At 57.1% G+C, this 13206-nt stretch overlaps 5 protein-coding genes across 5 annotated transcripts; 4 read left to right on the top strand and 1 right to left on the bottom strand.

Moving 5' to 3' along the window:
- Positions 1-43: 43 nt before the first annotated feature.
- DICSQDRAFT_104269 (uncharacterized protein) lies at positions 44-2946 on the top strand (the record flags this gene model as incomplete). Its single annotated transcript, XM_007364735.1, has 5 exons — positions 44-438; positions 1058-1196; positions 1246-1319; positions 1373-2187; positions 2257-2946. Exons 1-5 carry the CDS (start codon positions 180-182, stop codon positions 2944-2946), a joined length of 1977 nt encoding a protein of 658 aa, XP_007364797.1. The 5' UTR covers positions 44-179.
- Positions 2947-3403: 457 nt separating this feature from the next.
- Positions 3404-4323, bottom strand: DICSQDRAFT_169114 (uncharacterized protein; the record flags this gene model as incomplete). The annotated part of the gene is made up of 3 exons (XM_007364736.1): positions 3404-3723; positions 3785-3989; positions 4048-4323. The coding sequence occupies 3 exons, from the start codon at positions 4321-4323 to the stop codon at positions 3404-3406; spliced, it is 801 nt and encodes a 266-aa protein (XP_007364798.1).
- A 204-nt stretch (positions 4324-4527) lies between these two features.
- Positions 4528-5326, top strand: DICSQDRAFT_57673 (uncharacterized protein; the record flags this gene model as incomplete). The annotated part of the gene is made up of 2 exons (XM_007364737.1): positions 4528-4710; positions 4769-5326. The coding sequence occupies 2 exons, from the start codon at positions 4528-4530 to the stop codon at positions 5324-5326; spliced, it is 741 nt and encodes a 246-aa protein (XP_007364799.1).
- A 3125-nt stretch (positions 5327-8451) lies between these two features.
- Positions 8452-8709, top strand: DICSQDRAFT_15581 (uncharacterized protein; the record flags this gene model as incomplete). The annotated part of the gene is made up of 1 exon (XM_007364738.1): positions 8452-8709. A coding segment is annotated over one exon (258 nt), but the record flags the coding sequence as incomplete, so codon positions are not given.
- A 2277-nt stretch (positions 8710-10986) lies between these two features.
- On the top strand, positions 10987-11887 carry DICSQDRAFT_146391 (uncharacterized protein; the record flags this gene model as incomplete). Its single annotated transcript, XM_007364739.1, has 2 exons — positions 10987-11043; positions 11117-11887. The coding sequence occupies 2 exons, from the start codon at positions 10987-10989 to the stop codon at positions 11885-11887; spliced, it is 828 nt and encodes a 275-aa protein (XP_007364801.1).
- Between the last annotated feature and the right edge of the window lie 1319 nt (positions 11888-13206).

A 13206-nucleotide genomic window follows, 5' to 3' on the forward strand; every position in this document is an offset into this window, starting at 1 on the left:
GCCTCGGGCAGCGCAGGCGCCTACCGACTTGGATCTGCTCGCGACGGTGCACCCTCCTCAACTTGCTCTCGAACACCCGCGGTCCCCTTAACCTCGTCGCTGCTGCCTGGTCTAGCACTCTGCAGCTTGGGAACACCGAAATTGGCCGACCATAGCGGCCCGGAGACCCGCACCGCGTCATGTCGTCTTCAGTCTCTCAATTCGCCCCTCTTCCCCCAATCCGCTCGTCACTCTTCAATAACCCTCCAGACACGGTCCCGCCCACAGACGAACTCGAGCTGCTGCATGCAGAGCTTACCGCTTTTAAAGCGAAAAGTTTGGAACGCGCCAAGAAGGCAGGAGATGACATTCGAACAATTGAGGAATCCATGCGACGGCTCAAGGAGAAGGAGAAGGGGAAGGCCAAGGCAATACAGAAAGCAGAGAGGGAACGTGCTTGTGCGTCCTTATTTGTGCATTAACCGCGCCGTCGCTAACGGCTGTCTTCCTTCTATGTCATCTGTAACCCTGGTCGCTCCTCGCGCGCTGGTTTAACCACTCGCCTCATCCTCCTGGGACGTCAATGCTTGCATGTTTCGCCCTTGCTGCCTTGTGTCTTGCTCGCCGCTCGCGTCCGTCTCCTATCATCCATCTGGGCGCGTTACCAAATCTGCTATGACTATCGTCCCACGCTTATGGTCCCGCCTGCTCATTGTCCTTCTCCCTCACTCTTGCGCGACGCCCTTACTGTACTGCACAACAACGTCCTCGTCTTGTTCTGAAACGTCGGATTTTTCCAACCGCTATGTCTGGGACGACATATGACCATTCATGACGCTTTGGCCACGCCCTTGCCACTCGCGTCTTATTCTCTCTATTGTCGGCTTCCCTTTGGACCTATGCCTCTATGGTATGAACGTTCGTTCGCCACTCCACAAATCACGGCCAACTTGTCTCTGCACTCCTTCTGCGTACCTTCACCTATTCAATTACTCGATCACACTTCCAACACATTGGATTTGCACGCCATCCTCTACTGTCCGTGGCGAACTCATCAAAATGGTCAAATACCATACAGCTGTAACGCCGTCTATCAACGGGAATGACAGTCGGGCGTCCGCCCAGCCGCTCTCTCAGCAGCCTCTCAGGAACCGACCATCCTCTTTACCTGCGCCTCCCATACCGACTCCTCAGCCATCATTCGACGCGCGGAGACAGTAAGTGGTATCATCGCGAAGAACCGTGCATGTGCTCATCTCCTTGCAGGATCGCCGAGGAACTAAAGAAGAAGGATAAGAAGAAGAAACGGAAACGAGAGGACTCGAGTGATATCGAACCAGGTACGTCTCATGGAGTGAGCCATACCTGTTCGCATGATCAAACTAGTCAAAAGAACCCCCCAAACTACGGAAACCTTCCCCGCTCCCGGCGCATACGCATCCACATCCTCCGCCACCACAAAAGGGCAACAAGTATCCCTCTACCTCCATCGCATTCTCCAAGGTCAGTACTCTCGGTCGCACCCGCTATCACGACCTCTCAACACACGCACCCGGGCAGCCGGCAAATGCTCCCGATTTCAACCTGCCCGCCTCAGTTTCGTTACTTCCTCCACGCCCACCAGTGGCGCCACGGCCAGTACCGGGGCCGAGCAAGCCGACCGAGGTCATGGAGGACTTCAGCAAGAGCAAGCAACCCAGCCAAGTGCTCGTCACCACCTTCTACTCGAGCATAGAGCCTTGGCTACGGCCCATCAAAGAGGAGGACATCGGCTTCCTTCAGTACACTGCGGACGAAGTCGAGCCGTTCATTATGCCGAAGCTGGGGCGACATTACTCAGTTGTCTGGGAGGAAGAAGACATCGCCACCTACGGTATGCCGCTACCGGGGACGGCTGCAGTGCGCGCGAGCTCACTCGCGGGGCCGTCGAACGTTCTGCCAAAGTGGGAGCCATCGACACTGGCCGAGCCGGACCTGCTCACAGAGGAGCGCGGGCATGGCCCGCTGACGGAGCGAGTGGTCAGCGCGCTGATACCGATGCACGATGTGACCGAGTGGAAGGGCGTGAAGGCGGCGGAGGAGGCGATGGAGGGGCGTCCGGGGACGAACGGCGCTGCTGCCGCGGCGGCGCGTGATAAGCTGAACGTGGCGGATCTGGAGGAGCGGATGAAAGTCGTGATGCGGCACCATGGGCTGCTAGAGGAGATTGTACGTGTTATTGTCTACCCCTCATCTCTTGGCCACCCAATTGATCGCGGCGTCGCTTGCTTGCTGTAGCCCGACTACTCGGAAGCGGTCGACGACCCGATCGCCACCGCGCTCCGTCATGCACAGCGGGAGCTGCGGACTGTTCTTGCCACCAACAAGGCGCGTCGCGCGCGGCTGGCCGCTATCGCCGAGGACCGCCTCGCCTATCAGGAGTATGTCGACAGCCGCGACGCCGTCGACAAGCAGATCGCCAGTCTCTACTCCAAGTATCAGAAGAAAGACGGCCCCAAAGTGAACAAAAAGAAGAAACAGAAGGGCGACCCCCCACCCGGCGCCCTGAACGGCTCGTCGGGCCTCACGGGCACGGCCGCCCTGCCCCCGTGTCCGGCCGCACTGGGACTCAGCCCCGACGAGCGCAACCAGCTGCACGTCCCAGAACAGCTGTCGGAGCTCGTGCGCGTCCGGCGCAACTGGGTAGACGTCGTGGGCGGTGTGTTCGAGGAGAAGGAGCGCAACCAGCCCGGGCGTATATGGGGTCTTCCTCCGGAGAGCATATTCGAGGGCGTCGAGGAGGAGGTCCGTGCGGAGCTCGAGCGCGTGTTGCCCAGGGGTGCTAGCTCGTCTGCAGGCTCGCGGTCCGCGCCGAGGATTAATGGCCATGCGCAGCCTAACGGGAGGGTCAACGGCGTTCACTCACGGACAAGTACTACGGGCTCGAAGGGCAAAGGCCGGGCGGGGGAGGAGATGGACCTCGGCTGAACCATCTGTCTGTCTCGATCTTCTCGTCTGTCACGTCGTGCCACGCTGCCTCATGCCCATGTATTTTGGCCCCTGAGCCGTGCTTTGTGCTTATTGCTATTATTCCTATGCACTCGGATCACTAGTACACCATCGTCACCACTCCCCGCTACTACACTCGCACACACTCTTCCGTCCTATAATGTTCGCTGGTTATGCTCGCCTGACGCTGTGTCCGTCCGTCGCCGTCGCCGTTAGTCTGTTGGTGCTCGTAGCACTGCATGCATGTACATCACTTATGCGTCGTGTTCTGGGTTTGCGGACAAGATCACGTGTGATGTTTGCGAATGTCGTCTGGAAGGAAGACGGGCAAGAATACTTGGTGCAGCCATGGTGGATGGCCGATTGCAAACTAGCGGGTGCTTCCATAGAGGAATGGACGAGACAACAGGAGGCAGCTTAGGCAATCAAATGCACGCTAGGACGCCTTCTTCGCCTTCTTCGTCTTCTTCGGCGACTCTATGTCTACCTTCCGCTTCTTTTTGCTTCCCTCCACTACGTCCGTCCTCTGCAACTTTGACGACTTGGCTGTCGGGGCCTCTGGAGCGGGCGCCGCCGAATCGTTTGCCGGGGCAAGGGAGCCTAGCGGAGCGAATCGATGTTTCAGCAGCTCTGGGGAATGTCTGTGCCGAGGCGGATTTTGGTGCACGACGGGTGAAGACTCGGGTGAAGAAGCGGGAGGTGTTGGTAGTGATGGACGAGCGGAAATTACGAGGCGGCGAGAGATAGGATGTGGAGCTGGATCAAGCGACATAACGCGTCAGATATCGTAAGGGAGGTGTTAATCTTGCAATAGCACCTTGGTACAGCTTCCCGCCCTTTTTACGTCTTGGCAGTAGACATGAAACTGCCCGCAGCTCGTCCCCGCCGACGGCATCCGCCTCATCATCTCCCAGGCCCCAGACATCGTACGCTGTACTCTTCCGGTCAATGGTGCCTAATCGCGTGGTGGTTGAGGAAGATGGCAGGTTTATCTTGACGTTCTCAAGATGCTTGGCTTTGAGCTTGTACCAAAGCGTCGCTCAGCGTATAGTGAAGCAGAACTGAAGCGGAAGTACTCACACCATCGGGCACCCGGACCACCCACAACTCTAGGTTAACATCGTTGTTGATGACATCCCAGTCAAACTCAGTCTCCTCGGTACTGTGCTTGATGAGCACATAGCCGTCTGGAGGCTTGTACGCCAAGTTGGCGTCCTCGCCCTCGTTTGGGCCATTCTTCTCTGTCTCCGCTTGAGGGTGCGCTACCTTGACCTTCTTGGACTTGTCTATGGAGGTTTTTGTCTTCGAAGTGACGATCTCCGGCGCGGGAGAGGAGGATGCGGGAGAGGAGCTCATGGAGCTGGCGGTGGCTGAAGACGAGGACTGCCAGTGCACGCGCGCAAATTGGCAGTTGCCGGATCGGGAAGCGGCAGTCGATGACCCATTTCCGGTTTCTCACACAACGCAATCACTCGGCTTGCGCTGCGCACACTCTCGTACTGGATTAATTAGGTTTATATACAACATCTCGTCGCTGGCAGACAGACTACATCCAACAACATGGCCGACGCAGCCCCTACTCAAGACAGGTCGTTCCTCCGGCGACTCGCGACGGCTACTCAACCAGCCTTGACGCGCATTGCCCATGGGTCGGCACCCTTCATAACGACGTTCGCTCTCATACATCTCACCGCGCCAGTGATGGCGAATCTTGGGGGAACTTCGCTGGCTTCACAGGTTATGGTGAGTGTTGTTGCACGCGGAGAAAGCCGTTTCCCCACATCTGAATCGGACAATAAAGTTACTCGGGCGGGAGTACTATCAAACGCCTTGGGGGGAGAAATACCTCGTGCTCGCCCCTCTTGTCATACATCCCCTATCTGCCCTCCTGAAGCGTGTCCTTGCACCCAGACCAGCTCGCCGTCTCACCAGTATTCTGAGTATCACGGGGTACACAGCTGTCGTCGTCGTAGCCCTTCATTTCTTCGCCCACCGAATCGCTCCCTCGGATCCATCCCCTCCTATCCTCTCCGTGGGCCCATCAGAACTTGATTACGAGTACGTCAAGTACGCCCTCCACGAATGGCCCGTGCGGAGTTTCTTAGGCTACATCGGCCTTACCGCCGTTGTTGCGTGGCACGCCGCCGAAGGGATGGCAATCATCTGGAATACCTGGCTGCGCCCGTCCCTTGGGGCCCTGCCCCAGAGCCGAAAACAGCGCATCGTTGGCGCTCTCGCAGGCGTGCTCCCTGTGGCGACCGGTCTGTACTTCATGTGGAAGGAGCCGCTCATGGTATTCTCCTCGCACGCCGCCAGATTCAAGGCGGCGTTTACACAGTCGATATTCTTCCAATTCTGAATACGAACGTCATCTATCTACTATCAATCTCTACGATCAACTGTGCAGGTGGCGTGCGGACCGGCCACCCAGGTCCACTCGGACATAGCGTTACGACCACCGCTCGCCTGCAGCCGAACGGTCTCGTCCTGCGTCTCGCAGGGCTGCCCGGGTCCACTTGAACCCGGGATGACTTTACGGGTACGCCGAGACGTTGTCGAAGCAACCTTAGAGCTCATGCGCTTGTCTGTCTGAACACCAGGTTGAAGGACAGTCTGATAGCAAATACTGTCGCGGTGTGTCACTGTCCGTGGGATTGTCATCAAGCTTGGGTGGCATGGGGAGGGGTTCTGGCTCTATGCGAAACAACGTATGCTGTGCTTGTTGCATGCGGGCTGGATGTTTTTATTCCCAAATCAGGAGAACTGAGTGCTCCGACGGTGGTACGTACTATGTTGGCGATTCGTCTAGCTCACCTTCCTTTCTTGATCCGCTTGCTCGAGATGCATTTTGTCCCCGCCAATAGTCTCCCCCAACTCCAATCGTACTCCTCCACGGTATTCCCATGCATTCGACTGTCTTCGAGACTGTACTGTCAGAACCTTGCACATAGCGAACTCCGCCGCTCTCAGCTCCGCACTAGGCTTGGGACTGGAACCATGGGGGATCCCGTGGCAATCAGACAATGTCTCGCAGTTCCTCCGCTGCGTGTAGCGGAGGCCTAGCGCGGATCACTTACCGTGCATATAGGTGTACGTACATAAGCATACATCCTTCTACGTCTTCCCACTCGCACGCAAACCTCCATCCCGGTTACGTATGGTATAGCACACAACAATTTAGTCGCCGCCGCCCTAAGTTAGTCTCCATGTCGCAGGATACTGTCCTCCCAGCATTGGACATCACTGATTGCGTTGCCACGGACATCGGAGGTAGCGAGGTACTGATCAGGTCCGCCCCTTCCAGATAAGTCTGTATTCAGCCCAGAACCAACGTAAGCGAGAACTACCGTCCTGATCGCAGTGCACTCAGCTCCGGTAAGTATGCTTCGCGGTAGCAATGTGCGGGAGAGCTGATTACGTATAGGACCCTTGCTAAGAGATGAGCCTCCACACAACGGAATGCCAGTTTCTGCACCGCACAACACTGTGCTGGAGGCGACTCAGAAGGAATCGTGAAGCTATGTTTCTTTCTCAACAGCTGACTTGATTTCAAGTTGGGCGCATGATCTTACAAGGACCTTCGTTTCCTCGTGCATTCCACCAGTCGCCATTTGGGGTTGGAACCCCCTATCTGCTGGATCTAAGTGACGACACATACGTGGTGAGTCTCTTCACTCGCACCCTCCTGATGCCATCTTGTGCCACTCGCTGATGATACATAACACGCGCGGGAGGTCTTCCTCCGCCTGAACTTCCGATTGGAGGAGGACCAGTTGCCCTTTCCAGTCCTTTCCAGCTGGCCACCGTATCAGACTTTTGGTGCCGAATCGAGATAACTGGGGTCGAGACCCCTTTCAGTAAGTAAGCTTACGCGATAGCCCTCCCGTGAAAGCTTTTGCGAGCTGGGCGCCCACGCATGGGAGGCGAGGCTCCCTGATCGAATTTATAGGGGCTCTCAATGATGCCTCTTATGATTCGCTCCTTAGGGTGCATGCCAAGAGACACTTCTACTATTCCAGCGCACTATAGGCTCTCATAAGTGGCTACATGCGAGTGCGTGGAACCCCCATCGAAAACAGCGGCTCAAGGTGCGAGCTCCGCAAATTTCTGTCGGTGAGCGAGGCGGAAGGCGTCCAGTGATCAGCCAGCCTGATTTTGGGCAAGTCTAGCCGCGGCGGACGGGCACCCCTCCTCCTATTGGGCGAGAAGTTCTCCGCAATGACGGGAACTCCGCACAAATATTGATCTCCGCTGTCTGGTCATGCAAGCGCAAATGAAGTCTCGTGAATAGAGGTGATAGATGGCATTAACCCCCAAGAAGTAACCGGCAGCTACTCCGATGATGGGGCGTCTGGGAAGTTCTCTTGTGAGCGCCCAGTGGAAGCGGGGTGTTGAGTAGAGGGGTGGCCTATTCAGGCAATCGGAGATTATAACGCTCTCCGTGCAGCATCGGGCACAGTCTACGCAATCCTCGTGCCGTGTGTGTGGTCGGGCAGTCAGTGGCACATTTCACGACGACCAGTGGATATGCGCCAATGTACCAACCAAACTCCACGAACGCCGACGGCACGACCAAGTGCGGTGATGTGGGGCGTGCCACTCGCGTTCTGATCTGACCACCTCTGGCTTGCACGAGGTGCGAAGACATTGTCGACGAGTTGATCAGCTCCATCCACTGTCATTGCAGCGGCTGGTAGTATTGATGGGCTTGCTGAGCTGTGAGGAGCCTCGATACTGGTGAAATGCGGAAGAGCGCGGGACAATCGCTTACATTCAAAGCATGTCTCCGGAGGGGCGGAGAGAGGTCTGAGCTCGCTGCTGAGTGCAAAGGGAGGCTGGTAGCCTCATGGCCGGGGGAGCGTAATGGAGTAACCGGTGAGCATCCAGATCGCACATCGACTTCCTTTTGTTGGACCTCGATCGGCGATCTTCGATTGCACGATTTGGCTGGTAACGCGGTCTACGACGTCCGCGGGCGCCGTGCGGGCTCGGACCCGACAGGTTCAGCGAACAAAGGTGCGGCGTGTCTGTCGGAGAGAACTGGGATTCGTGTAGAACTCAGACTTCCATCGTCCGCGCGATCTCGCGAAAGGGGATCCCTTCCGTATTAAAGATCATGGAGTATCGGTCTCGATCCCGCGACGCTCTCCTTCCCAATCCCGCTCCTGCTCAGACTTCGCCATGGCTGCGCCGGCCGTTCACACTGGAGGTATTTGCGGATGGACTCCTATAGACGATGATTGCGACGTACACTACACTACTATCTCCGACTCTACACGCTGCTCTACCTCACACCATGATCTTAGCGCCGCATCATTCTCAAGCACGCCTCGCGCCATCCGGAACTCTACGCCCCGAAGCCCCTCGCTGGACTCTCATCCACGAGAGAGTGCAGAATCTAGCGCCGAAGGGGATTGCTCAGACATATCACCCTATCACAACCCTACGTCCCTCCGCCGCTACAAGCTGAAGCTCAGTCGAGACCCCAACTGGGCCCCACGCCCACCTAACGCCTTCATCCTCTTCCGCCGTACTTACGCGGAGAAGCATAAGGGAGAGGAGGTCCAGTTGCCGGAGAAGCTGACGCTCTCCAAACGAGCCTCCGCAGCATGGCGCTCGCTGACCCCCCAGGAGAAGAGACCCTGGTACGACGCCGCGAAGGAAGGGGCGGCGGAGCATATGCGACGCAACCCCAACTATGTCTACAAACCCAATAAGAAGACCCGGAGCGATCACCGCAGGCACCCCGCACTTCTCTCCCGTCGCGAGCAGGTGGAGGCGTTCGTCCGAAAGAAGACCACTCGTCGTAGCAGGTTGACGACCAAGCGCGGTCGGGCTGCCCAGTGTCCTACGCCTATCAGCGTCGCCTCTTCGGCTTCCCCTGAGCCGCCGAACACTCCCGCCGACCAGGAGTTCTCGCTGCACTTTGAACGTGGGTCGCGCAGCCGGTCGGCGTCGATTGCGATGCCAGAGCCACAGGTCGCGTGCCCGATCCCGATCCCGCCTGGAGGCAACAACGCTCTGCTGTCGGAGACCGATGTGGAACCGACGTCTTCTATCCTCGAACGTCCTGGTTTCTTCCGCAAGGGGTACTCTTATCCCGAGGGCGTCTTCGATTATGCTCCCATGGACTACCTCGTGTACGACCATAGCTATACGGAGTCATCGGACGACTTTAGCAGCCAATCCTTTGATTCCTCGGCTTCTTCGCCATTGGCATACTTCGGCGACGCGTCTCCTGACTACTGGTCGTCACCCAACCAAGGCGGCATACCTGTAAGTGCAATATGTCTCCGCGTTAGTAACCAGACTCAACGTTGGGTAGCCCCAGATGCCGGACCCTCAGGTGCAGCCGTTCCAAAGCTCATCCTACACACCTCTGCCTTCTGCTCCTCTCATGGAGCGCAGGAGGCACTCTGAGACGACGTCGACGGTTCCCTCGCCGCTGACCGTCATCACGTCCTCTCTGTCCGGTTGGACCAGAGATGACTTGGTGACGTCTCGAATAGTTCCATCCACGGATCAGGGAACCGCGCGGCCACCTGAGTTGCCCAAAACCATGCCGGATCCTTCGCACTTCCCGGCACCCTCGCCCCCTTTCCTGTCCGCCACGGAGTATGGGTTCAACGACTCGATGGATCCATCGGCTCCATACCTGCCGCTGAGAGGTGACCTGCTTGCTCTCCCTACGCTCGACGCGGAGCTGGATAGGACGCCCCGTGACGCATCTTTCCATTTGTCTGCCTCCCCGGCGAACGACCTCGCTACCTCCACGATCACGAGGCACCCCTACGACGGCTTCCCTGGTGCTCTCGGTCTGCCTTCGTCGGGCGGTTTCATGTCACCCCTTTACGGACTCGACACGGCAGCCACGGCAGCCGATTTCGAGTCGTACAATATAGGACTGCGGCAGTACGGCATCTACGCGCCCCATGAGGTCTACGTGACACCAGACGAGGTTGGAAACCCTTATTTGCATTCCTTTACCAACTTCGTGGAGTACAGCTAAGCTCGAGACCGTCGTGGTATCGCGTGATAGTCGCTTTTATGACGCCGTACATAGGACGGAATGAACCCTTACGCACCTGCCGCTAGTAGTCGCCTTTCTGGGCTAGTGCTCTTCTTCGTGCATTCTCTTACGACCAGTATCCGAATGGCGTTCGATAGTCTGCGTCTCGCTACGTCGATGCGTGTCGGATGCCTTCGATGAATATGTAGCATATTGAGTTTGGGCTCTGCGGACTCACGTCTCTTCGCTGTATCTATACTCTTCCCTTCTCCCTCCTGTTTCGATGTCTCGTTTTTCGTGCGTCTTCTTCCCTCTTGTACCTTGTTGGTACTTTCAGGCCCGCCCTGTGACGTGGCCATTGCGCGCGGTGCGCCGACGATACCCCTAAAATGACAGTTGCGTGGTTTGATTGATTCGCTGCGAAAACAAGAAAGATGTGAACTTACCTGCCCGTATTGGCAACATGCAAGGATGGCAATACATGGACCTACAGCATGGGTCATGGTGGACGAGCTGGAGGCTTCGGATTCCCATGTTCGTCTTGCTCGACGTCGATGCGTGAGAGCATCACGTAATATTAATCAGTCAGTCTTGGGCTAGGCGGAAATGCCCGTGTCTCGGAGGCCAAGGCTCTCCCGCATGTACACCCTTCAAACCTCTCAGTAGAAGGTGAAGTGCCCATCGTTGCGCTTCCCCAAGAGCTTTGTGGGCCGCAGACTCATCCTTTGCCTCGAGGCCTGGGAAATTGTTATTCATATTGCTGGATGCTGCGATAACCCCGATATGGAAAGCCCCACTCCCAGGCTCACGGTGCGCGGCGTGGCACGCCGTCTCCGAGTCCCCTGACGTCGATGGACCGCGACGTCCAGCCCTAAACGCAGGCTGTCAAAGTTTGCTCTCGGCTGCCGCTCTTCATGACATTTCTGCCTGCCTCTTGACCGACTTTACACCCTGTTTCATTGCTCCATCAACCAGCTTTGGGTTCGGACGTTACACCGTAGTGACGGAACATGCGATTTCTGGTGGCGAGGGACTCGTCCTCACCCGCGCCCTCCCCGCTTTCCCTCGTAAGTCCGACTGCGTTCTGAAGACTCAAGCGTTGGCAGCTGATCCATACATCTACCTGGTCGTCCCACGAAGAGCGAGAACGTCGAGTCGAGTAAGCCGGAAATAGGCGGCTCTTATGGTGGCTTCATCGCCCTCGTGGTCAGCCTCGCCTGCATTTTCGTCTTTTCATGCATCGGCATCTTCATCCTCCTCCGGAGCCACGAGCCCACCCCGTATGAACGGCAGATGCGCCGATCTCGTGCGCGCAACCGCGCCGAGTGGACGTACGAAGCGCCCGTGGGACCTCCTGGAATCCGTGAACGTCTTGCACGGCTGTTTGGCCGTCAACAGGGTTGGATCAAGGCCTCCGGCGGTGATGGCGATGAATGGGACGCCTCGGATCACACTGCACCATACTACTCTGCCAGTGAACTGCGAGAGCGCGATCGGGCAGAGTCGCAGTACCCTATATCAGCCTCGAATGCAGCGTCGACAATGGAAAATCCACGGCACAGCGTTGTGCCTGGCGCAAGGACGGACTCCATGGATGTCGAGCTCCGTGCGCCCTCGCCAGAATCTCTACTCGGCAATGCATTCCAACATGACCTTCAGCCATCAGAGGATAGCGATCGAGGGCGGATAACCCCTATCCCCCAGGCACACACCTCCTCTTCACCGACCCCGTTGTCTCCTGTCTCGAGCTTGGGCGAGCACGCGTATGAAGGGCTCGAGGACGGTTCTGAGCGCCGAGATGACAGGCATTTCTCGGTACAGTCGCTTTCGCAGGACACGGGCTCGATTAGCGTCCGCTCTATGCGCAAGTTCGACAACGGCACGAAATTCAGGGAGGCGTTGACTTTCTAGCTGTGGAATAGCACTTGTCATCGAGCTCCGAGGGCGACCTCTCCTCACCGAGGACGGTTCTGGCTGTGTTTGTATTGGTATTGTCCAGTTCCTCATTTCTTTCTTTGGCTGGTTCATTCCGTCTCTTTACTCCCCGCTCCAGTGTACCATTCCTGTTGTACTACGAACCTTGCTCCTGATCATGGACTGTACTGTGCTGCATCTTTATTTGCTTAGTGCTACGACTTGCCCACCGTTGACCTCCACGTCCACGTGATACCTATGTCTTAACGGTGTGTTCCTTTATTACTATAGTCTATCATGTCCCGCGTACTAACTAATACTCTTGCCCTCTTGCAGATCGTCATGAAAAACACGAGGAGCATGTAATAACCTAGTGTGCCGTATCAGACCAGTCTTCGTCTGGTATATGCCAATACCGTCGTCCCTCATACATGCGAACCTACCGCTCGCAGCGATATGTGGCGGTTGCGCCTTCCAAGACGCCTGAATCATCTCACGGAACTCCAATCATACCGTTGGCAATCGTTGGAAGCGAGCATGGTTCGCCACCCGCATCGTATGTGAATATTCCCTGCGTCTGGGCCTGCGACACCGGAAATTATGGAATTAGCAGCGGCTACTCAGCAAGCCAATATTCCTTAGCGGCGCACGCGACTCGAGCTCCGACCTGGGGTTGATGCCCGCTGCACGACTCGTGATGATTTCGGACACGAGTGATCGCAAATGAGATCACATGCCGGATATGGGAAACCCGTGGACTACGCCACCCTCCCGACGATGTCCGGCACTACTGAACGATCGGCGACGGTCTCCATAGCTCCAGTAATCGCACCTGCGGGACTGTACGTGCACCTCCGCGCTCAGGGGCGGGTTCACTGAGGTCCCAGGGCTGCGGTGATGTGGGGTCTGATGGAAACGACCTCCGATGCAGCACCCAGACATGTGCTCGGCTGGGTCAGACTCGGGTCAGACCCCTCCTTGACCCAGGTCAGACCCCTTGGGGTCAGACCCCAAGGCAACATCAACGTCGGAGCTTCCGGGCACGTGAACCGCCGGGTCGGCCTGCCGTTCGCCACTCACTGCTCGAGCGAGCTCGCCTGTAGCGGCCACGAACTGTTCTTTCCAACTGCCCACTGGCAACGTCTCGGCCATCCATAAGCGAGAGGGTGAAACCAATGGCCTTCAGGAACGTTGCGAGGGACTTGCCATGGTGGAGATGGATGCCGACCCAGAGGAGTACTGTCCGGGAAACCAGCGAGGACTCGGAGAGGTGTAAGGTTTAGCATAGATGCATTATCCGACCTCTACGTCTGTAG

This window comes from Dichomitus squalens (genome assembly GCF_000275845.1).
Source record: "Dichomitus squalens LYAD-421 SS1 unplaced genomic scaffold DICSQscaffold_9, whole genome shotgun sequence".
In the NCBI taxonomy this organism is placed as follows: domain Eukaryota; kingdom Fungi; phylum Basidiomycota; class Agaricomycetes; order Polyporales; family Polyporaceae; genus Dichomitus; species Dichomitus squalens.